General features: G+C 38.3%; 1 protein-coding gene across 1 annotated transcript in view; it reads right to left on the bottom strand.

Annotated features, from left to right (window-relative positions):
* Positions 1-388: 388 nt before the first annotated feature.
* Positions 389-25,697, bottom strand: part of HOOK1 (hook microtubule tethering protein 1) — a gene marked incomplete at its 5' end in the record, with an annotated part of 69,714 nt that continues 44,405 nt past the window's right edge. Inside the window, 10 exon segments of the mRNA XM_006154924.3 lie at positions 389-2,242; positions 3,876-3,944; positions 7,993-8,094; positions 11,939-12,039; positions 12,883-12,965; positions 13,494-13,528; positions 15,199-15,292; positions 16,320-16,460; positions 20,047-20,107; positions 20,201-20,288. Coding sequence (XP_006154986.2) covers positions 2,072-2,242; positions 3,876-3,944; positions 7,993-8,094; positions 11,939-12,039; positions 12,883-12,965; positions 13,494-13,528; positions 15,199-15,292; positions 16,320-16,460; positions 20,047-20,107; positions 20,201-20,288 — 945 coding nt within the window.

Raw genomic sequence — 25,697 nt, 5'->3', positions numbered from 1 at the left:
AGGGGGTAATGTCTTCACTGACCACACTATACCAAAGAGGCCTACTATTCAGAACATTTTAAATGGCATGCTGAAATATTTTCATAGGCTTATTTCCTCTCACTAAAAGTCACAGTCAAGCAGACACTACAAGAATACATGAAAATGCAAACCAACACTATAACTGCACCAATAAAACAAAACATCAAAATCTAAGAGGTAGCTAACAGAAGTAACCCTGATTAAACAAAATATCCTGGTAGATGCTCCCCAATCTCAGAGACTCATATGCAGTATGAAAGTCTTATATTCTCAGGGACTAAAAAAAATAATAGTAGTGGGCAAGAATCTAACCACCAGGTATCTGACTGATTAACACTGTAAATAGAACAATACTTGTATTTGCCAGAAAAGGCTAGAAATAAAATCTAGATCACGAGTCTATAGTCTGCAAGCTAAATCTGGCCTACCACGTATTTTTGTAAATAAATTCTACTGGAACCCAGCCATACCCACTTTGCACATCATACGTGGCTGACTGCTTTCACGCTGTAAAGGCAGAGTTGAGATAGAGACCAGGTAGCCCCAAAAGCTCAAGATCTTTCTAAAACAACTACTGCCCCTTTACAGAAAGTGTGCTGACACTTGGCCTAGACATAGTGCTAACAGGTATGGATCTGTTGAACAGCACTGGAAAGATTAATTACAGTTGTCACCAGAGAAAGTATTCAACTAGACAGAATTTCAGGCTACTTATGTCACAATTCCTTTTCATATCTGAAATAATTCTAATGTTTTTCTTCTTTCATGTTTGTGGTCTAATATCAAAGAGTACTTCCTGATTATCATGAAAAAGACGGTATGGCACTACCCGATAGAAATTCTACAATAAGGGAAAGTCTACATTTGCACCATCAGTACAGTAGCCACTCGCCATGTGGTTACCCAGCATTTGAAATATGGCTGGTGCAACCAAGGAACCAAATTTTAAATTTTAATTAAGTTCACTTAAATCGCTGCATACAGTTCGTGACTACAACATTAGCACAGATTTAATACAATGTAACTAAAATTCCAAAGTGGTGACCTTTAAAAAATGGCCTCCAAATTTAGAAAGTAAGACCTTTGAAAATAATAGCTCTGGGCAGAAATAAACTAAATACCACAAACAGCCCAAGACATCCTCTTTAACTGGTAAATAAAATCAAACTGTTGATTGACTGACTGTTGAAAGTTGTGTCATTGCAACATCTCTTCTTGATGAAGACACAAAACTATTATTCCGTGGTGTATCTTTTTTGAGCAGAAGTTGTGCTTAAAAAGTTTATGCTTAAAAGCAATCATTGAAGTCCTCACTAGTTATATTAAAAAGTATGTGGATATGTCACATAAAGTCTGTATTTTAGCCTGTTTTTACCTCTTAACAAATGTCAGCTTACTTCCCCCTTAACATTGTCGTGTTGCTGTCCAGAAGCCCTTGTTTACAACAGGCACACGAGAGGACTAGACCCTCTTCAGAATGTGCAGTTTCCCATTAATTGCATTTCCCATGACGATGTCATCCCAGTTGTAAAATCTTGCAAATGTTCTCTCTTCCGTGACATGATAAACCGCATGCGTTCAATGACACAATGAGAGGACAGAAGGGAAACTTCATACATACCGAGTCAGAGAGAGCTTACTCTCGTACGGTTCTCTATGTACCTACCTCAAGACCATTTTAAATGGACCCCAGAATTAAAACAAATCTAGGTACATTTTAAAATTATATATTGCTGATTACCTATTAATCGAGTTACTGGTAAAGCTGAAAACATTAAACTAAAATACACGGAGTCAATTGGAAATTACAACACTCTAAAGACAGAGGTCTTCCGAGATGTGTGCCTAATGCATCTTCCAATTATTCAAATGTACTCCCTCAGAAAGATAACTAGTTCTATACTTTGTTTTCAAAGTCAGCTGGCAAAACTAGTTTGAGGCATTTCGATTTGAAAATATCACAACATCATGAACTTCTTTTTCAATCGGGTAATTGTTGAAAGGTACAAAATATTTTAAGGGCACTTCTGTTTATGTTTTCTTTTGCAATTTAATCAGCTGATGTAGCAGGGACCTTAACAGAGAGATTTCTTCTGGTGTTGGTGATGTACCGTTGTTGTGCTAAGAAAGACCGTGCAGGGGTACACACACCAGCCTCTTTACACGCACCACTGCTGCTCACAAGTCTAGACTCCATCCCCAGTTTCTGGAACGCTAGACTCTGAATGGAAACAAAAACAAATGTATGTATAACATAACTGAATATTTTGAGCTTTAAAAGTGCTTTTCACATATGTAAAGTCATTTAATCCTCAGAACAATCCTAGAAAGATGAGGTTTTCCTCATTGTAATAGAAGAAAATAAAGGTTCAGAAGTTTATTCTGCATATAGTAAGGCTACTCAGAAGACATAGATTCCAGTTTCTCTATTTTAATCCACTAAATAAGAAATGGTTAAAAACAGTAGTTTAAAATAATGTCATGAAAGCAGACTTAATTACAACAATAGGCAAAAGTTCCGAAGCAAATGTTTGTGTTTGGGCCCTCACTTCATTAGCCATGAGAGGAAACACAGCGTAGCAGAGAGCTGGGTATCCATGTTTAAGTATGGTCCCGGGATTAACAAGATCAGTTACCACTGGGAATATGGTAAAAAGGTAAATCTGGGGCTTTGGCCAGATCTACTGAATCAGAATTTAGTCATTATCCTGCCTTGCAGGAGGGCCCAGCAATTTGTGTTTTAATAAGTCTTCTGATGCATGCTAACGTTTAACTGATAAAGTTCAAAATTACTAAGGCCTATCTACATATTGATACATGACAGATTACTGAAGTTTTGGCTATCGGGTGTCTTATAAGGGAAGTATCACGCTTTCACAAGACCACATCCCCACACAATTTTATTGAATGTAGCATCATGAGTAGCTAGAAAAACACATGGAATTAGTAAATGCTCAACAAATACAGATTAGAAAATGGTGCTACTTGGCTCTAATACCTTCACTAATTTATGAATTAGGAGTCCACAGAGGATTAAAGAGTCCCTGATCTCAAGTAGGAAGGGTAACTAGTGAGGGCGGTTTCTGGGAATACCTGCACGTGATTTTGTTCATTGTCTTCTGGCTATATTAAACCAGACTTTACCAAATAGGGCAAGAAAAACAGTATGGCGGCACGAGAGAACAAGGTATGGTCGAGGAAGGCCAGCTAGTGCTGTGTGATAAAGCACGCTGCTCACATGTGGGAAGTCTACGAGTCAATATGCTTTCAGATTAAATAAGAATAGACAAAAGTAGATCATGGCTGCTGATTCTAGCTAACTAGAATAACCCAAAAGAACCATGTACATCAGAAAAAAATCTCAAATTAACTTTGTGATTTTCTCCTTGGTAGGACAATCAATTATTGAGTATTCCCAAGATTAATAAAATAATGGCACATTAAAAGGCTTAAGAGGATGTTAAAAGACATACTGAGTACTAAAAGGATTTAATTTTAATTACACAGATATTCATGTTTTTCCAGAAACTTTTTATGAGCATAAATTAAATGTAACTTCAAATAAGATAATTTTTAAAAATTATGAATTGTTATGCCTCTGCATCATTTGTATCACCTAAATGTTGATAAGTTACAAAATCAATTTATTGGATTATGGACATTTTTAAAAACTAAGTATGACAGATAATATCTGAATGCAACACATACAGCTAGATAACTTGTTTCAGTTATAAACATAAATATGATGTGTCCTGGTTTATGATATAGAATATATTTTCTTCTATTGTTTCTGACCAAAAATGTTTGATAAATTCTATCCTAAATGTCTAGCTACTGAATGAATTTTAACTCACCTTATTATACCACGCAGAAACAATGAGTTTTTCTTCATAATCACGGAATTTTGCTACTTTACATTCACTCTGGAAGAAGATTAAAAAGAGAATTAAAATAATGGAAACCTCCCCAAATTACTAAAAACAGAATAATTTCTTCATCATATTCACTGTTGAGAGAATCTGAATATTGCATTTTTCAGGCAAATAAAGTCAGTCAAAACATAAATCACACAGAAATGCATACAAAACACGTTTTTTGAAATAATGAGATCTGTGACTAGTAATTTTACTTCAGGAATTTTACTGGTAGAACAGTGCGGTTTAAACACGCACCCATACACAGACTCACACAAAACTAGTGATTCTCATGCTACTATCCCCTATATCTAAAGGAAAAAGTAACAATTGGTTTAGGTATCAAAACCAAGTAGCTCCTACAGAGGAGTCCAAACTAAGGGGGGAAAAAAAGAGGTAACTAAAAAATACTTAGAAAAACCCTTTAAAAAGCCCTTTAAAATCACCTATAAAAACTTAACACCATTTTTTTCTTTCTCAATTCTTGGGGGACTGAATGCTGAATTTCCTGCATGCCACCCTACAGATGGGTATAATCCAGTATAGCTTATTCTTTCTTATTTATTTTTAAAGAGATTTTTTTTTTTCCTTTGGAGAGATTTTTTTGCCATAGGGCGCATGCGCTTGCCAGACAGACAGACAGAGAGACAGAAAGCGAGAAATCACCCCCCAGGGGGGATGGCCACGCCGCAATCCCTTCTTCTCCATTCTCCTCTCAGGATCTTGGGCATGCACGCACACGCGCCCAGCATGAGATTTAAGCCACTGGGTCCGAGACGTGAACCATGGTCGACCACATGGGAATCCAGCGACATAGTCATTACGCTAACTGCTGGCCCCAAGAGATTTTTGCTATAGGGCATGTATGCTCGCTGAAGAGACAGACAGAAATCAGGAAATCATCTCCCCAGGGCAGGTGGCCACACTGCAACCCCTTCTCCATTCTCCTCTCAGGATTTTGGGCATGCACACACACGCTTGGTGTAAGTTTTAAGCCTTTGGGTCTAGGACTCGAATCGCAGTCAATGATGTGGGAGTCCAGCGACGTAACCATTACTCCACCTGCTGGTCGCAGTATAGCTAATTCTGTAATTCTGTTGAGTACCAGATAATAGTTGACTTATATAAAAAATTATAATCTTGGGGGTGAGCACTTGAATCTTCCCTTAGCAAGATATTCATGATATAACAACAACAACAACAAAAACATAAGAAATCAATCAGAGGTAAAACCTTCTCTGGCTCACACTCCTGATGAGATAGGATCTCAGTAGGACCAAGAACCCTCCAGGACTCGCTGCCTAACCAGGATTAGGATCACAGGAGGGATATCTGCTCCAGACTGCAGGGGTTGTGGGAATAATGGCTGGCTGAAACCAGTTAAAATCCAGATGGCTTTGAATGAGCCCCCTATCTAACCTCAAAGCTCATTACAGTCTAATTTCAATTCATTAGAATGCTAAATGACGCTCTTATTGGTGCCACGATAGTTTATAATAACCATGGAAACTGCTGGAAGCAACCCCATATGGCAAGAAAATGGAAGGAATCCTAGTTCCAGGAAAACTCCACCCCTGTCCTGGAAACTCTATGCATATCTGCCCCTCCCCTTGTATTCCATTAAAAAGAAGCAATACAGATCATGTAATATTTCTATTTGTGGGTTGTTCAGTCTCTGGAGCACCCTCTCGCCACTTGTCTGTCTAATAAACCTGCTGTCACTTTTGGTCAACAGCTTGCTCCTGAATTTGTTTCTGAGTGAAGCCAAGAACCCACAAGGTCTGGGGCACGAAAGGGGTCCTGTCCGGCATCACAGGCAGACTCCCCAAGAGGGGTGGCAGATAGACCAGCCTTTGGTACTTACAGTTATTTTTCTTTTTTGCTGTGTGTGTATAAATGACACATATAAATAGCTATAGGCTGTAATGAACTGTTTTTTTCCTAGGAGTCCTATAGTTTGAAGTGTCATTTTGTCAGTTTACTTGTTAGGGATCTACATTTCGAACATAACGACACTGGACACTCTTACCGGCTTTCACTGGAAAGTAAACAATCAGAGCCATTTAGACTTCAGAGATTACCCAGTCCAAGTCTTGGTGTCTCAGACAAGACGTGACTGAGACCCAGACCCCACAGGAGAGGTGATAGCTTTAAGGCAAGAAGTTACTTTAATAAAGCTGTCATCCTGTCTTCTGATTTGTGTACTGTTTCTTGCTGGGTGTACAGGGACATAGTAAGACCCAGCTTTCGATCCCAAAACACCTCGATACATGACAAAATGAAAACCACTGCTGTTATGGGATGGATTCATGAATTGAAAGTATATGGACTCACCATGAAGAGGACTTTTGACTTAGGAAGATAGGGAAAATTTTATAGAAGAAAAGACATTTGGGGGCCAGCAGGTGGCATGGTGGTTAGGGTGCTGGATTCCCACATGGCCGACCATGGTTTGGCCCTGGACCTGGAGGCTTGCTTTCTACTTTCCCTTTCTCTCTCTCTAGTCAAAGTAAATAAATAATAATAATAACAAATAAAATGAAGTAATTAAAAAAAAAAAAGAAGAGAAGGAAAGACATCTGAATTGGGTGTTGAGGGATTAATAGCATTTCTTCAGACAGATAACCCTACCCAGTGCTTTTTATGACATTCAACATGACATGGATGAGCACTGAGAACAAGTACACCTCAGGTTGGAGTACTCTGGATGTAGGAAAGGAAAAGGTGTTAAAGCTTTTAAATCTGTAAGAGAAAATAAGTTCACCACAGTCCATAGCGCCAGCAATAAGGCATGTGAACAGAATGTATTTCTCTGAAATAAGATGCTCCTGGTTGGATTAAAATGAAACCAGCTACCATTTATGAAAACTTCAAGGCCAGTATACGGAACTCAACATGGCTCTATAACTATACCTGTTAAGAGGTAATATACACTGACTTCAAGAGTAGCATCAAATCTGGGACGAGCAGTTAGCGTAATGGCTATGTCGCTGGACTCCCACGTAGTCGAGTGTGGTTCGAGTCCCGGACCCGCTGGCTTAAACTCACGCTGGGCACGTGTGCGTGTGTGCCCAAGATCCTGAGAGGAGAATGAAGGAGAAGGGACTGTGGTGTGGCCATCCCCCCTGGGGGGTGATTTCTCACTTCCTATCTTTCTCTCTCTGTCTGTTTGGTGAGCGCACGCACCTTATAGCAAAAACCTCTCCGAAAAAAGAAAACAAAAAGAGTAGCATCAAATCTCATCACAGTATTACAAATAGCAGCTTTCTAAAATACTTTGTAAAAAAACTATAATATGTCCAATTAGGAAAATCCAAGTATATACCATTCCATACTAACATCTTTACCTAATAAGCTCAAAAAGATAATATAACCACAAGCATAAAAATGTCTTTAAACTGTGAAGACTCAGCCAATTAATGAGAGCATGTCATTACTAATTTAACTCTCCAAGACTGCCACTTTAGTTCAGGGGCTTACTGAGATTCTATGAGTATGTCTTTCCCCCAGAAATCCCAACTGAGTTTAAGTTCAAGTGAGAAATATGGAGAAGAAAACTTTGGTTAACAGTGTGAACTCACTAGCTTTTTAAAAAGTTTTTTTTTTCCTTTCACATTTTAAAAGGAATGTTATAATAGAACCCTATTAGAAAGTCAAAAATAACCATATGGCTGCCAGGTACAGAAGGAGAGAAATAAAATACAGTATATAGTTTTATTTTGTTTTCATGAAAACAAACTTACACTTTAGTTCATAGAAAAAAGAATTAAAGTATGAGTTTATTTTCATGCAAATTTTTTTTCATATCCTATGCATAGGTTTTTTGTTTTTTTAATAATATACACTTTCCGTGAACTTTTTGAAGACCATGCATACACTGTACAGAAACTGATTGCCTGGGTTTCTTCAGGTGCCTTCTAGTAAGAATACTGAGTGCTAGAGCATACTCTAAGTTTCTCCTATAACTTGATCATTAAGGCAAATATACAACAGCAGTTAATTACCAGGATTCCACAGCATAATTGAGAGATGAGGAATGGAGATATGGAAATTTTACCTCTAGTATTTCAATTCTTCTCTCTTTTTCTGCCAACTGCTTTCTGAGTAGCATTATTTCAGCTGATGCTGGATTTAGTTTGGGATCTAAAGTTTTTATCACCTGTTGAAAGAAAAAGAATTACATTTACTTTATCCTTGAAGTATGTAAAATAGACAAATATATTCTGTAAAAACTGTAAGTAGAATGGAAAATTATCTATAAAGTCATCTAGAAGATAAATGTATCTTGTTTTACAGTTAATTAGAATAACTTATTCTACAGACAAGAAATGGCAGGACCAGTAGTTAGCATAATGGCTATGTCGCTGAACTCCCACGTAGTCGACTGCAGTTTGAGGCCCAGACCCAGTGGCTTAAACTCATGCCGGGCATGTGTGCGTGCCCAAGATCCCAAGAGGAGAATGGAAGAGAAGGGACTGTGGCATGGCCATCCCCCCTAGGGGGTGATTTCTCACTTTCTGTCTCTCTGTCTCTCTCTGTCTCTCTGGTGAGTGCACATACCCTATAGCAAAAACCTCTTTAGAAAATGGAATAAAAATTTATTATAAAAATGGGAAGATCCCCATCCCTAAGTCTGATTTTCCTTTGTCAAAACCCAGCATCCAGGGAGAGTCACTGTGGCCTTTTCAGTGCTCAAACATTGAGTACTGAGGTCTTACAATGATCCTTTCCACATTTACCTGACTTGAGGATTTTTTTTACCAATCAAAATAAATCTAATAAAGGGATTTGCTGATTTTACAAAGTAAAAAGTAACACAAAAAACAATTCCTAGCAATAATCATTTTTACTGTCACTAGTCTAATTCAAAATGTAAGATCAATACAATATACATTGATGATTTCATCTGCAAACAGTAGTGTACACCTTCACATTCATGGGAATTACTAAAAGTTGGGGGAAAAGGGGTGTTTGATCAGAATGTAGCGTAGTAAGAACATTTAGCTATACTACACACATAGCATTCTGCTAGGACAGCAATTAGAAAATGTCAGGTATGTACTATAAGCAGAAACTAAAAATTTCCAGTAATAGGGGTATCTCTAGGTTGTAACTATAAATCTACTAAAAAAAAGTTTTCAAATTATTTTGTGAGTTAGGAAAGCGTCTACATTTATAGAGGTAAAGGAATAGCACTAGAAGGTAATATACCAAATAGTATTGTGGTTCACTCATGCATGCAAAACCATTTTCTGAGTGTGGACTGTGTGGCAGACACCATGGCATATGGGGGTCTGGTAATTTATAAAAAAATCTGGTACTTGCCCTCATGGAGTTCACATAATAAAAGCAGAACACAGGGACAGCAGGTGGCTTAGTGGCTCAGGTTGCTGGGCTCCCACATGGCCAACTACAGTTCAAGTCTTGGACCTGGCAGCTTGCTTGCTCTCTCTCTCTCTCTGTCTTCTGTCTCACCCCCCCCATTTTTGTCAAATTAAAAACAAAAACAAATAAAGTTAAATAATTCTTAAAAAAAAAAAGTTTAAAGAAAAGCAGAACACACCAGAGAATTTAAATTATAATTTAATTACAAGGAGAAAGTAATAATTTGTCTCTAAATGATTAAAAGTATAAATGTGACTTTTTATATTTTCTATAGTGAACATAGGTTGTTGTTATTTTTTTTTTCAAGCTGCTGGGTTAAGGACGGGAACTGTGGCAAACCAGGTAGGAGTCCAGTGCCTTAACTACCACACCACCTGCTGGCCCTACGTTATTATTTTTACACTATTTTAAACTCTCCTCTCAAAGAATGTGAGGGGAAAAATTAAATCAAGTTTATCAAAGCAAGCAACTTCTCTTAAATGAAAACACTAAAGATGATGATAAGATGGTATCTACTCATTGCCATTGCTTTGTTGGATCAGTTACAATCCTTTAAGAACGTTCATTTAGAAGATACATATCAATTGTCTTGGGGCCGGCAGGTGGCGTGGTGTTTAAGGGTGCTGGACTCTCACAAAGCTGACTGTGGTTTGAGTCCCGGACCTGGCAGCCTGCTCTCTCTCTCTCTCTCTCTCTTACTCTCTCTGTTCCCTCTCTGTTCAAATTAAAATAAATAAAGTTAAATAATTCTTTTAATAAAAATAAAAAGAAGGTACTTCTCAACTGTCTCATTAAAATGACTTATCCTTTGACCCAATACTTCCAATAGTAGAAAACAGGGTTAAGACAATAAACCAAAATAAGAAGAAAGCTTTCTGTATAAATAGGTTGCCTGTCTTATTTCTGCAAGCAAAATATTAAAAAGAAATGAAATTTATGTTCCGCAATAAGATAGTGATTATGCAAACTATGATAGATCTCACACAAGTGAATATAATGTAGGCCTCGCCACCCTTCTGCTTCACAGCAATCTTGCTCTTTGCTATATTCCCAGTGTTTAGCATAGCCAGTGCTCAGTAAATAACTTTATTTATGTAATATGAGAAAAGCATTTTAAGCTTAAAAATACAAATTATATACACATACACACACAAATGTGTATGTGTGTGTTTTGTGCATGTATGGATGTGTGTATGTTCATCCATGTATGAATGTGCATGTGTTAATCAACCACGGAAAAAATATGCACTGATGAAAATGTTAAGAAAATACTCTAAAAGGTTAATAGCAGTTTCCCTGGGACACGTTCTACATTTTATATTTTCTACTATAAGCATTTATATGTTCATAACTGAAAGCAACTTTACTAGGGAAGACACTGCCTATTTGCCCTTCCTGCTAGAAACATGTCTATGTGAACTGCCTCTGTCTCAGACGCTGTATGGGTTCTGGCACGGAAAATGGAGGTGAGGTGGTTTACAGTGCTTCTAGGCTGACCCTTCCGCATCTGCTGTAATTCCTCATCACCAGGTCAGACAATGTCCGGGGAATCTGGAACCCCTCTCAGCCTGGGACTCTGAGTGCGTGAGGTAAAGCCTTTCCCCCACCCATGAATGGATTCCTCATGATCAAGAAACTCTCCTGTCAAGCCTCAAGATCCTGGGGTTCATCTGCTGCTGTAAGTTTTGTTTATACTTTAATTAGTAAATATTATATGAAACTTCAATATAAAAAAGGCACTTATTACTATAAATTGAACACGTCCCCATAAAATTTTCTTTTATTCAGTAAGTAGAAAAGAGTACAACAATATTCCCTTAGAGAAAATACTTATATGTGATACTCATGGTAATGAAACATTTTCATGTACATAACCTTACAGGTATTTTAGAAAAATTAAAGAAAGAAAAAGAAGAATTTATTCTAGTGACCATTAAAACACTGTTTACCTGTCTGATCTGGACTAAATGTTAACACAATTTCAAACAAGTTTAAAATGTTTAATTTTCACAAAAGATAACTTAATTTTGCTAAGATTCTAGTAAATTTCATTCTTAGCATATTTGCTAAGATCTAGCAAATAAAAATTCTAGGCTGATTTTGCTGAGAGCTAAAGATACCATGTATTACAGCAGTCACTTTGGGTAATGAGGTCACAACAGTCAATGCTTAAACTGTTCCAACAAGCTCTGTGCTTATTTTATTCATGAGGGCTAATGTGGAGACATGCCAGGAACCTGCCAACACACTGCAGAGGAAAGATGCAGATATAAGAGTAACACTGCAGGGACCAGCGGATGGCATGTTGGTTACATCACTGGACTACCATGTAGTCGGCCACAGTTCTAGTCCTGGACCTTGCGGTTTAAAACTCCCACCACGCATGTGTGCACGCATGCCCAAAATCCCAAGAGGAGAACGGAGAAGGGACTGTGGCATGACCATTCCCTGTGGGGGGTGATTTCGCACCTTCTGTCTCTCTGACAAGCACACATACTCTATAGCAAAAATATCTCTCCGGAAAAAAAAAAAAAAAGAATAACAGTGCAATACTGGGTGAAATGGACCTCATTAGAACACTGGCCACGAAGCTTGAGCTCTGAAACACGGTCACTCACATTTCTGGCTTTTTCCAAGTACATTTTATATCTTTCCTCCATTGCTTTCATATCTTCATCTTTCTTCTGAAGAGCAGCTTCAAGTTCACTGATCTTTTGTACTGGTAGAGAAATTAAAATTAAACATGACCAATCACTATTCACTTAAAATACTCTATCCTAACATAAAAAATTATACATATTCATTTTCTAAAAACTGTTAAGAGAACTAAAAAGAGACATCTTTTATTTCCTGTTTGTAGTCAATTCTCTTCTACTACAACCAGTATGTCTTGATCAATTACGATGATTAAGTTTACTTATTTATTTCTTCTGGAAAGAAGGGGCAGGCACTCCCCACATCCAGGGTCTTCGTGCCACGATCCGCCCCTCGTGCCATGAAGCCAAGGTCCTAGACACACATATACACCCAAAGTGCACATGGAGGCCTCACGATGGGACACAAACCTAGGCCCTTCCCAAACAGCCTCAGCGTCCAGAGTGCTGTGTTCCAGCTGTCACTGTACTTGGCCTCGATCGTTTATAATTTATCCCTTTATAAAAAAAAAATCTATCATCTGCCTTATCTGATGATTTTTCTATCAAATAGTTCAAAGAGCAAGTATACCTTGCAATGTAAGTACAATCTTAATAGGAAAAAATAAAGCATTATTTCTACATAATGATATGAAGTTCACTTTAATCTGATTTGAAATCATTATTTTCTTCACTTTTCTAGAGTATTCTACAATATTTTACAATGTTTGATACTCCTATATACCAGTTCATTGTATTCTATTTACATTGTGTGGCTTTAAGAGTGGATCATTTATTAATGACCGTGGTTCTTATTTGCAAGGTATGTGTTGATGCACTGTGCAAAGGCTCACACAGCTCCTACATCCTGTAACTGGAAAGGGTGAGCCCTCAGCTAGAGTCTGACCCAACTCTGCACAAATACCTACCATTTTGATTTATATCTGGCTGAAGATCTTCAATGAGCTCTTGTTTCTTCTGTAATTCCTCATGGACCTCTGTTAGCTTTTCCCTAAGTAGTGGAGAGAGCATGGAGCTTCGAGTCAAACACACCTAAGAATAAAAACTTGTCTCTGCCATTTAACATTTGTGGTCTTTGGGCAAGTTGCTTTCTAATCCTCACCTGTGATGGGAATAATACCTGCCTACCTATAAAGGTTATCATGAGGTTGGACATAACCTCCTGACACACGGTGGCTACCAAAAATGCTAGTCTTTACCTTGTCACTGTCACAGTTCTTAAGGAAATATTTTATAGGTTTAATATACTACATAATCTAGGAGTGATGATTATCTCCTTTGTTAAACTCTTCAAATGACACTGGCAACTATGAAATGCAGGCGTGTGGGATGGCTGGCAGATGGGTGGAAAATTTCAGCGTGTTTTCCTTTCTACTTTTCAGTGGCAGTGGTGAACATTCAATTAGTGACAGAGTAACAGAGTATTTTCTTCAAAGACAAAGCTAGGAAAGGAGACAAACTTTAAAAGTTTTTGCAACCCTCCCCTCTCAAATTGGAAATGAAATACTGTGTTACTTACATATGAGCTTCCAACTTCTGCTTTAGTTTGCTGGACTATAAAATTAAAAAACACTGCTGTAAGAGGACTATCTTGACAAAGGTAAATTTTCCAGAGATCTACATCTTTTGACCTTCTTTTGAACATGTACTATGTAAAAATTATGCTTTTTTAACATTTGTATTTCTAGCAGTATACTTTTAAAAGCATATAATTTTGTTATTTTTTTTAACTTTAAAAGGGAAAAGAGAATAGGAAATGAAATAATGATGACAACAGCAGAAAGAGAAATGTCTCACTTTTGAATAAAAATGTAATAAAAGTTAAATTTGAACTTGAAGGAAAATAGCAAATGCAAGCTCAACATGATATATCAAGGAGTATCAAACATTTAAATATCTAAAGAATCATATGCTCAAAAACATATTTTAAGATTTGGGGCCTTTAATAAATAATGGACTTAAAGAACTAAAATAATTGTCTTTGTAATAAAGCACCATTCATTTATACGTGTAAGCCTTTAAAATGAACACCAAAATGAGACAACTAGATTTTGTTAATAAAACAGTTTTAAACATAAAAAAGTTATTTTTGATAACAGCACTTTAAGTTGTAATAGCAATTCTGCACCTATTGAATCGCTGAAGAGTTTAAAAGACAGAATCTGAAATATAATTTGGCTGCCAATAAACTAAAAGATAAAGAAACTTAAAATATTTAATATACTGCAACCCAAACAAAATGTACCCTCCCAATAGAGCCTACTTGAAAAGTATTCCCTAATGTGGTTTTAAAAATACGCGTATTAGAGAGGTTACAATACCGTATATATGCACATATGAGATGCCGCCATGCATGAGACGATTTCTATTTTCCAAGCCCCCAGGAAAAAAAGAGAAAATCATATAAAGCATATAAAAGACAGAAAGAAAACTCAACCTTTTCACTCTTTCTTTTCATCTCTTTACTTTTCAGAGTTTCCTCCCCCATCAACACAGGTATCATTGCCTAGCAATGCATCTGATCTCCATCAGTCAATCTCGGAAATACACCTAGCCCTACGATTTTTACTGCATTCTTAATGAAATACATCCTTCTCTCAATCATTGTTTCTTTTCCTCTCCATATACAAAGATCAAATTATAGAAAAACTGCTAGGTATTTTAGAGTTATGTTAAATTTGATCTAAGTCCTCTTATCTCTGCCTTCAAAGCAGTGAGAAAGTGGCAAGGCTGAGAGTCAAGAAGGGGGAAGAAAGAAGGGGGATGACCAAGACTGCGGTAAGGTTCTGTCCTTCAGAGCTGAACAAGCCATTTCCCGAATGGTCTTTTGATAGAAATCATATTCTCATTCTATTTTCCTATTAGAAGGTTGTCTCAATTCTGAATGCTGTGACTTTCATTTGGACTTGTCTCAGGCCAGGCCAGTTGGAATTCCAGTACAACTATGAAGGCCTCAATTCTAGCATGCCCTCAATCAAGAATTTTCATGAACGCAGGTGTAGCTGTTGATGCAGAATAGATAGAAATCACCTTGTGACATAAATGATCAATTCACAGGCTCCCAGTTGGCAAAAATCACTGCATCTGTTATGCAGATATATACGGTATTAAGGCACCCTCAGTAATAAGGGTAGCACTTTCAAATGCAAGATTACTTTGGGTATCAAGACCTACTAAAGAGAATCCATATATAGCACAATTAGTATAATTTACAAGGTACTTACACTTTCACCTTCAGACTTGGAACCTTGCTCTTGCAAAGACTTCTGGAGGTCCTCGATTTGCTGTTGCAGTTCTCGGATGCGCTCTTTGCTCAGTCTGTTGGAAGATGAGTCATATGTAATTATGTGTATCCAAAGGCAAAGCAGTTAAGGATCTATAAAGGTGCATTTATGCAATTTACCTCAGAAGCAAATACAGATTTGGTAGCAATAACAGATGCAGAACAATTATCTGTGACCAGGTATAATAGGAAGTCCTGCAGGCTACTTCTAAGGAAATACTTAAACAAAACTTCATATCCTGAAAGCACAGCATGCCCACATTTAAGAAATTCAAGGCAATTATGTATCAGTGACCAAAACATAACATTTCTGCACTGAATTCACTGGTAGAAAAATGAGAAAACCAGCTCAGTTTTCCAATGGTTGTATTCTGAATAAACAGAAACTAGATTTCCTTCTTCTACTCCAGATTTCACTGTGTATTGGAAGACAAGGAAGGTCACCATTTTCCAACCGTTTCTTCAGGTATTTTATTTAAATGGAAGAGACTGGCACTAGCAACTGGTGTGTATTTTAACTTGGCAAGATCTCCTTCTTTAAAATCCTGCTTATGAACTGACGTCCACTAAAAACTACCAGCCACAGTTAGTATCTCTTCCTCTCCTATGTACATAAACATATACACATGTACATATATATATATATATATACACATGACACCACATGCCTGCCCACTATTCTTGCTATTATCTGTGCTTCTGTTGGTCATGTCATAGGCCAGCATGATGTCAGGTTCACCTTTGAACTTTCCAGCTGCCAGAATTACGAACTAACAAACCTCTTTTCTTTATAAACCACCCAGTCTCACGTATTTCTTCTAGCAATGCAATAGCATTAAGATATCCACATATTTTATAATATGATTAAGAGGAATTACTTGACTTTTTTTAAATATAAAGTTAAACTTACAGTGCTAAGAGACTAACAAAACAAAAATTTCAAACTTCTTCTAGATAATTCTAACTAGTTTCACTACAATGCTATTTTCCACTTTTGTGAATCAAGATCCTATGGCTCAGTAATGACAGCACCACAGTTTCAGTGATAAAGGCCAACGGCACCTTTGCTCGGTTTCCAATTCGTTCATCCTGCGGTGCTTCTGCTCCAGCTGCTCCTGAAGCTCCTCGATTCGCTCATTCTCGGTTCCTTCCTGCTGTAGGCGAAGCATCTTATTTTCATGTTGCAGTCGGATAAATACCTCCCTGATTTTGAAAAGCAAAATTTGATTTCAAATTTTTAAAAATGAGTATATTCTTTTTTTGAAAAAGGACATGTCTGCCCGTTCTATAATTATCACTTTAAAATACAACCAAAACTTCTGAGAAATCTAATTTAAAAATGATGTACACTGCAATACTGTGTCTCAAAACAAGCAGTACATTCCTAAAGGAACTAGTATAGGATTGTGCTATATATTAGTAAGTGATTATTATGAAAGTCCTCAAAAGATAATACAAATTATTTTACTTTGGTAATTTAGGAACTATTCACTCAAGGAATAGATAGCATAGAATTAGAAAATGAATAAGTAAAAAGCAATAGATTTAAGAAACTATGGTTTCATAATGCCTAATTCTTTTTAATTGCTAGAGGGGATGTGTACTTGCCAAAGAGAAAGGGAGAGAGAGAGACCAAACACCCCCTCAGTAGAGCATGGTCCCTCCACAACCCCATTTCTCCATCCCATCAGGATTTGGGGGACCCAAGGACATGTGATTTTTAAGCCCCTGGGACAGGCACTTGAATTATGATCAGCCACGTGGGATCTCGCTCTGTCCAAACAGCACTTACTTGCTGTACTGTGCTGCCAGTCCTAAATTTTTTAAATGTATTTTAATTATAGTGATAAGACAATTTCCAGATCTTTAGTTCTTGAAAAAAAATGAAGACATACATGTTTTAAATGCAAAAAGGTATTAAGTAGCAAGATAACGCTTTCCTACTTGCTTCTCTCCCAAATCCCATTCCTCAAAAGCAACTAATTTCCCCAATGCTCATTCTTCAGAAAGTGAGCACAGTGACTCTGAAAAGCTCTCCTGTGGCTATTTCAAAAGCTGTTACTTTTAGGGCAATGATTGACTCCCACTTAGAAATAGTAATTGTTTCCTCTTTCCACATCTACCATCCACTTCTTCCACAAGATTTGTTACATTGTTTTCAACTCTAAACCTTTAAATGATGTGCTTAACCTTTCACAGTTAAAGTAACTTTGTGTTGCATAAACTTCAGACACTAAGTTTTTTTTTTTTTAATAACACATCACAGGCTTTACCACTTAGCAAGAAAAGTCATCATGCAAACTATTACATAATGTGTTATTCAGCAAGTTTATAAAATTTAACTTCTGATAAATTCTTAAATTGCTGTAATAGCAATGCAATCTGGTTAAGAAAATGTAAGCAGATGAGACAAAGCAGTTTTATTTCTATGAACTGTCACTTTCAGGTACATACGAATAAACTAAGAGGGCCTTCAGAAACAACTGGAAATTAATAACTAAAAAGTGCATGCCACTTTCTAGTCAAGCATAGAAGGCAAGGATGTCACACCATATTTTAACAATGAATGAAACTGAACTGAAAACAAGGAACCTTGTAAAGATTATGCTAAGTGAAAGAAGCCCACCACAAAAGGCCACATACTGTATGATTCCATGTATAAGAAATATCCGTAACAGGCAAAACAATAAAGATGGGTGTCAATTATTGGCTGTCTGGGGTTGGAACTGGAGGGGAGGCAGAAATGGAGAGCCAGTGTTACAGGATATCTTTTATGGATAATAAAAGCATTCTAAAATCAGACAGTCATGATGGGTGCACAATACTTTTTTTCCTTTTTTTTTTTTTTTTTTATTAAGAGATTGTTTGCAGGGACCAGCAGATGGCATAATTATACCGCTGGACTCCCATGTAATTGACCATAATTCGAATCCTAGATACAGTGGTTTAAAACCATACTGGGCACATTTGTGTGTGTGTGTGTGTGTGTGTGTGTGTGCGTGTGCACGTGTGTGCGTGTGCACTTGCGTGCGCGCACACGCGCGCTCAAAATCCCAAGAAGAGAATGGAGGAGAAGGGACTGTGGCATGGCCATCTCCCATCACTTTCTGTCAGTCTGTCTTCTGTCTCCCTGGCAAGCACATGTGTCCTATAACAAAAATCTTTCTCTCGAAAAAGAAAAAGATTTTGTTGCTACAGGGTGTGTGCACTCGTCAGAGAGAGAGAGAGAGAGCGAAAGAGAGAGATCACTCTCTAGCCTAGAAAGCCTAGCCAATACAAGACTAGCATGAGTTTCAAGCCTCCGGGTCCAGGACATGAACTGTGGTCAGCCATGTGAGAATCCAGCATCTTACTTACTACAGCATCTGCTAGCCCCATTGGTTGCATAATTCTATGAATTAAAAAAAAATAAGACTACATATTTTTAGATTAATAAATTATCTCTCAATAAAACTATTTTCACAAAGAGTAACGAAAGGTCCAGTCATTGTGGCATTGTAGCACTACAATAATACAGGTGCCCTGCAAATCTGGAAACCACATGACAACCATGAGTTCTCTCAAACTGGCCAGAAAACATGCTGGGAGTAAGTGCAGGAGCCCAGGATTCTGAAGAGCTGGACAGCTGAGGAAACATGATCTCGGTTTGCTGAGAACCTATCAAAGATGCTTCTCCCTCTCTCCCTCCTCCTCTCTCTTTTCTCTGCACTGTGTGTGTGCTCTCTCTCTCATATTTTCTCTTGCACATGTGTGCACACATATTGGGTATTGGGGGAAAAATAAAAGAGTAATAGAGCTATCTCCTGTCCTGGTGGTTAAGGCAGCCAGATCTCACATGACTCAAGCAGCAGTTTGAATCTCAGACCCCAGCAGCTTGAAAAACATGCCAGGCGTGAGTGCATGCATGCCTCAGATCCCACCAGGGCGGAGAAATGGAGCAGACTGTAGAGTGATCACGCTCTACAGGCAGAGTGCTTTCTCCTCTGGCAAGCATACACCCTCCGACAAAAAATAGGAGTAACTAAAGTTTGAAGTATTAAATAAATAAAACTGCTGCCACATAAAGGAAAAGAAAAACACCAAAATATAGATTAGCAAAATGTCTAGAAATAAACATAGCAGTAAAACACCATGATAAAAGTTGGGTCAAGGGACCAGCAGATGGTGCAATGGTTACATCACTGGACTCCCACGTAGTCAACAGTGGTTCGAGTCTCAGACTCAGTGGCTTAAACTCACACCAGACACATATGCGTGCATGCCAAGATCCCGAGAGGAGAATGGAGGAGAAAGGACTGCAGTGTGGCCATCCCCCCTGGGGGGTGATTTCTCTCCTTCAGTCTTTCTGTTATTCCTGCAAGTGCATGTGTCCTATAGCAAAAATCTCTCTTAAAATAAATAAATAAATAAATGTAGGGTCAAAAGGATCCCCTAAAATTTTTATTTTATTTAACTTATTAATTCTCCTGTTATCGACAATTGACCCATGTGAATTAGGATGTCATATATTGAAAAGTTTTCCACAGAGTCAAGGAGTAAGAAAATTTCAACTTAATAAAAGTCATTTTACAAAAACTAAAATTAGTTTTTCAGCAAATGTGTGAAATTTTAGTTCTGATGTATTTTAAAATGGCTGCAGCAGCAATAATTGATTTAGAAAGTTTAAGCAGATGGGACAAAGCAATTTTTCAGCTCTCTGAAAATGAAACATTCTTCAAGGTCAAAGAATTTACAAACAATATTCACACTTCTAATATTAAGAATAATCAATCGATAGCAACAAGTTTACCTATATTCCACTGGCATAATTTCAGCAGCAAGATTCTCATAACTTTTTGTGGCAGAAGCATCTAAATAGCAATAACAAACAGGTTAGCATTTTAGTATTGTAACCATTAAAAAAAAAAAAACCTGTTTTTTCCCCTAAATCTAACAAAATTGACCTGTTTGGTTTAGGTGATCCTGTTGTACTTGCGAGCACCGAAGTTCTTCATTTGTTTCTTTCAGGGTATCACGCTGCTCGATTAATCTCTAAAAAAAATTGTTGACATCAGCAAAGTATTTAATTCTGCCCACAAGCAATGTCGTTTATGCTTATAATAATTTATCTTGACAAGTTCGTTTGATAATTGTTGCTTAGTTAATTAAAAATGACATGTTTTAGTTTTAAGAGACTCATTTTCTCTTGCAAAAGTCACATAAATAATAGTCTTTGCACAACACAGGGCCTATGATTCTCCTTTAGACAATTAATGTTTGCAGAAAATGAAAGCAATTATATAACAAGCAAAGCACAAACAGGAAACTGGAAGGTGGGCCGTAAAAAAGCTCCAGGAGCAAACGCAAGGACTTTGGAGGCAAACAGACCACATTTGAGTTTCACTTTCGCTACTTCCCAGCTGTAACAACGTCTTGGGCAACTTTGGCTTTAGCATCCATATCTTCAAAATGGGAATGCTGATACATAAACCCATGTAGAGGGGTTTTGAGTAACACGTAACATTTTTCAAGCATCCAGAATACATCTGCACAAGATGGAGACCATTTCTGTTTATCGCTGTGAAATTCTACCATAAGAAGTTATAAGCAGCACACAGGAAGTACAAATCTGTGGGAAAACGCCAATCCCCCAGGACAGCATGTTAGTACTTGACATCACTGGCCATTTTCTTTCAATAAAACAGAGCCTATAACAATGACTAATTTTATATTCTGTATAAAAGGCTCACAGTTAAATCATTTTCCTTGAATGTGAGAAGTACTTCTGAATATAAACGTATACTGTAAAGGGTATGGTCCAAGTCAGTAAGTGCAACTGCATATCATCTACTACAGAATTGAAAGTGGTCTAATCATAAATTGGTAACTGATTCAAGAGGTCCTGATGCTGGAGTGTGCAGATGCCCTAGGGATTTCTGAACTCCATAACCAAGAGCTAGGGGCAGGCATAAGCACCTCTGTGATCCATTCCTGTAACATCAACACCAGCAAATTTGGTAACATCAACTATTCCAGAACTCTGAAAATAAATCAAAGGCCTACAGCAACCTGAAGAGCATGTATCAAAGTAAACCTGCTAAACCTAGGCTGGAGCACGGAAGTCTTGGCTCTCTTTTTTTTTTTTTTTTTTGAGAGGCTTTCACTATAGGACGTATGCACTCACCAGACAGAGAGAGACAGTGAGACAGAAAGTGAGAAATCACCCCCCCAAGGAGGATGGGCACGCTGCAATTCCCTCTCCTCCATTCTCCTCTTGGGATCTTGGGCATGCATGCACACGTGCCTGGTGTGAGTTTTAAGCCACCGGGTCGAGGATGTGAACTGCGGTCACCTACGTGGGAGTCCAGCGATATAGTCATTACGCTAACTGCTGGTCCCAAGTCTTGGCTCTTTCAACTTGCCTTATTACTATCTCCTTTCCCAAGTTCTGGAGATGCCTAACACAGGCACTATGAAGATGAATCACTGTAGCCCTGAGAACCAGCAGTGTTGGTAGCCACCAGAAGGGGTCAGCTAGAGTGCCTCTTAAAAAATTTCATCCTCAGAAAATTGTTCCCATTCAACTTGACTTCCAGCTCCCTGAAAAAGCCTCATTTACTGAGACTTTTAAAAAATGTGGCCTGATTCAGTCTTCACTCTGCAGGAAAAGCCCCATTCCCGAGACATTTGGCAAAAGCAGTTATCAGTAGTTATTTATTGCTACAGCTGCTGAAGTCTGTAATACCAGTTGGGGGAAGCGAGAGCCTGACCAAACGTTGCCAAGGAAGAGCTGAGGTACAGGATACTTACAGCAGGCTCTAAAAAGTTTTGACGTGTTTCTTGACATCTAGGAGGACAGACATTAGCGGGGCTGTACACATGTCCAGAAAACAGCTGAAAACCCCCAGTGTCTCAGCCCTGGAAAACTTGAGGCCCAGTACAAACAGGAAATAGAGGCAAAGGCAGAATTTTGGATTTCCAGAAGAAATTAGGGTGTTTTCTGACATACACTGTCTTGGCAAGAGTTGTGAGAGTATTGATTCCAGGCATGTATGGCAACCTGACCAATCACGAACTAGCCATAATGGTAACTGAGCAGAGACTTCAGTGGCCGCTCTTTACAAAGAATGTAGGCATACAGAATTGGGACAAAAAAGATCACTAGGCAAACAAACAAAAACAAATCCTGAGGTTGGCAGAAATCTCATTTCCAGATATGAAATATTGATATTATTTTAAATATCAATTTTTCAATAAAAATATGAAAAGGGACAGGATTGCCAATACACAGGTGAAAATAAACAGTTAACAGAAAATCTTGAATATAAATATTCACAGAAGCATTTTTTATAATAGCCAAAAAAGTAGAAATAGCACAAATGTCCATAAACTGATGAATGGATAAGCAAAATGTGCTATGGAGTATTATTCAACCATAGAAAGGATGAAGCACTGATAGAAGCTACAATATGAACAATCCTTCAAAGAATGAGTTATAAAGACCCAGTGTAGGGACCAGCAGTTAGCGTAATAGCTATGTTGCTGAACTCCCATGTAGCTGACCGCAGTTTGAGTCCCAGACTCGGTGGCTTACACTCATGCCAGGCGCATGTGCATGCCCAAAGTCCTGAGAGAAGAATGGAGGAGAAGGGAACCAGCAGTTAGCATAATGGCTATGTCGCTGGACTCCCACGTAGTAGACCGCGGTTCACGTCTTGGACCCGGTGGCTTAAAACTCACGCCGGGCGCGTGTGCATGCATGCCCAAGATCTCGAGAGGAGAATGGAGGAGAAGGGATTGCGGTGTGACCAACCCTCCTGGGGGGTGATTTCTCGCTTTCTGTCTCTCTGTCTGTCTGGCGAGCACACGTGTCCTATAGCAAAAAAATACTCTCAAAAAAAAAAAAAAGAAAAAAGAAAAAAAAAAAAGAATGGAGAAGGGATTGAGGCATGGCCATCTTCCCTGGGGGGTGTGTCCCGCTTTCTATCTCTATGTCTCTCTCTGTCTTTCTGGTGAGCGCACATGACCTAGAACAAAAACCTCTCCAAATAAAAGACCCTGTGTATAAGACTGCATATTCTAGGTAGACCAGGAAAACCTATAAAAACAGGAAGTAGATTAACAGTTGCTGAGACTAGAGCTAATAGGACCGAAGTGCAGAGTAACTGCTAATGGCCACTGGGTGAGGATGGTGTTCTAAGATTTGATTACAGTGGTGGTAGCACAACTCTGCACAGACACTAAAAGCCAGAGCTGAACACTCCAAAACAGGTGAAGGGTATGGTATTTAAATTATACCTTAATAAAGCTGTTAAAAATGACCTATAGGAACCAGCACGTGGTGTGGTGGTTAAGGTACTGGATTTGCACATGGTCAACTGCAGTTCAAATCCTGGACCTGGCAGCTTGGAAATCACTCCGAGAGTATGTATGTACATGCCTCAAATCACAAGAGAATGGAGAAGAGACTGTGGTGTGGCCATCCTCTCTGGGAGATAATTTCACACTTTCCCTCTCTCTGTCTTCTGAAAGCATGCACATGCCCAATGGTAAAAAATAAATTAATAAAAAATAAAAAAAAAAGAAAGAAAAGAAAAACAAACTGTGTCCAGTCCTTGGTGTCAAGGAGTTGACAGCATGAGTTTAAAAACATGTACTGAAACTTACGCCTTTGGTTCTGACTTCATCTTTTCTTGTGAAAAGAAATTATCAAAATTTAATCTAGTAGTCAGTCATTTTTATAAGATCTTCTTTTATATAAACAATTTCAATGTGGAGAAAGATAAAACTGGGACCAGCAGATGGCAAGATGGTTAAGGTGCTGAACTCCCACATGTCCAATGAACAATCCTTCAAAGAATGAGTTATAAAGACCCAGTGTAGGGACCAGCAGTTAGCGTAATAGCTATGTTGCTGAACTCCCATGTAGCTGACCGCAGTTTGAGTCCCAGACTCGGTGGCTTACACTCATGCCAGGCGCATGTGCATGCCCAAAGTCCTGAGAGAAGAATGGAGGAGAAGGGAACCAGCAGTTAGCATAATGGCTATGTCGCTGGACTCCCACGTAGTAGACCGCGGTTCACGTCTTGGACCCGGTGGCTTAAAACTCACGCCGGGCGCGTGTGCATGCATGCCCAAGATCTCGAGAGGAGAATGGAGGAGAAGGGATTGCGGTGTGACCAACCCTCCTGGGGGGTGATTTCTCGCTTTCTGTCTCTCTGTCTGTCTGGCGAGCACACGTGTCCTATAGCAAAAAAATACTCTCAAAAAAAAAAAAAAGAAAAAAGAAAAAAAAAAAAGAATGGAGAAGGGATTGAGGCATGGCCATCTTCCCTGGGGGGTGTGTCCCGCTTTCTATCTCTATGTCTCTCTCTGTCTTTCTGGTGAGCGCACATGACCTAGAACAAAAACCTCTCCAAATAAAAGACCCTGTGTATAAGACTGCATATTCTAGGTAGACCAGGAAAACCTATAAAAACAGGAAGTAGATTAACAGTTGCTGAGACTAGAGCTAATAGGACCGAAGTGCAGAGTAACTGCTAATGGCCACTGGGTGAGGATGGTGTTCTAAGATTTGATTACAGTGGTGGTAGCACAACTCTGCACAGACACTAAAAGCCAGAGCTGAACACTCCAAAACAGTTGAAGGGTATGGTATTTAAATTATACCTTAATAAAGCTGTTAAAAATGACCTATAGGAACCAGCACGTGGTGTGGTGGTTAAGGTACTGGATTTGCACATGGTCAACTGCAGTTCAAATCCTGGACCTGGCAGCTTGGAAATCACTCCGAGAGTATGTATGTACATGCCTCAAATCACAAGAGAATGGAGAAGAGACTGTGGTGTGGCCATCCTCTCTGGGAGATAATTTCACACTTTCCCTCTCTCTGTCTTCTGAAAGCATGCACATGCCCAATGGTAAAAAATAAATTAATAAAAAATAAAAAAAAAAGAAAGAAAAGAAAAACAAACTGTGTCCAGTCCTTGGTGTCAAGGAGTTGACAGCATGAGTTTAAAAACATGTACTGAAACTTACGCCTTTGGTTCTGACTTCATCTTTTCTTGTGAAAAGAAATTATCAAAATTTAATCTAGTAGTCAGTCATTTTTATAAGATCTTCTTTTATATAAACAATTTCAATGTGGAGAAAGATAAAACTGGGACCAGCAGATGGCAAGATGGTTAAGGTGCTGAACTCCCACATGTCCAACCACAGTTCAAGTCCTGGACCTGGTGCTTTCTCTCTCACTTTCTGTCCCTGTCTTTCTGTCTGTCCGTTCTTCTCTCTCTCTCTCTCTCTCTCTCTCTCTCTCTCTCTCTCTCTGGTGAGTGCACACGCCTTGTAGCAAATTTAAAAATAAAAATAATGATAAATAAAATTAAATAAATAATTCTAAAAACGAAAGAAAGAACTGGTTAACATCACTACCATTCTGAGATCAACAAAGTTAATATAAAA

Source organism: Tupaia chinensis, unplaced genomic scaffold (genome assembly GCF_000334495.1).
Source record: "Tupaia chinensis unplaced genomic scaffold, TupChi_1.0 Scaffold000425_1, whole genome shotgun sequence".
NCBI classification, from domain to species: Eukaryota; Metazoa; Chordata; class Mammalia; order Scandentia; family Tupaiidae; genus Tupaia; species Tupaia belangeri.
This window is presented reverse-complemented; position numbering and strand designations above follow the sequence as displayed.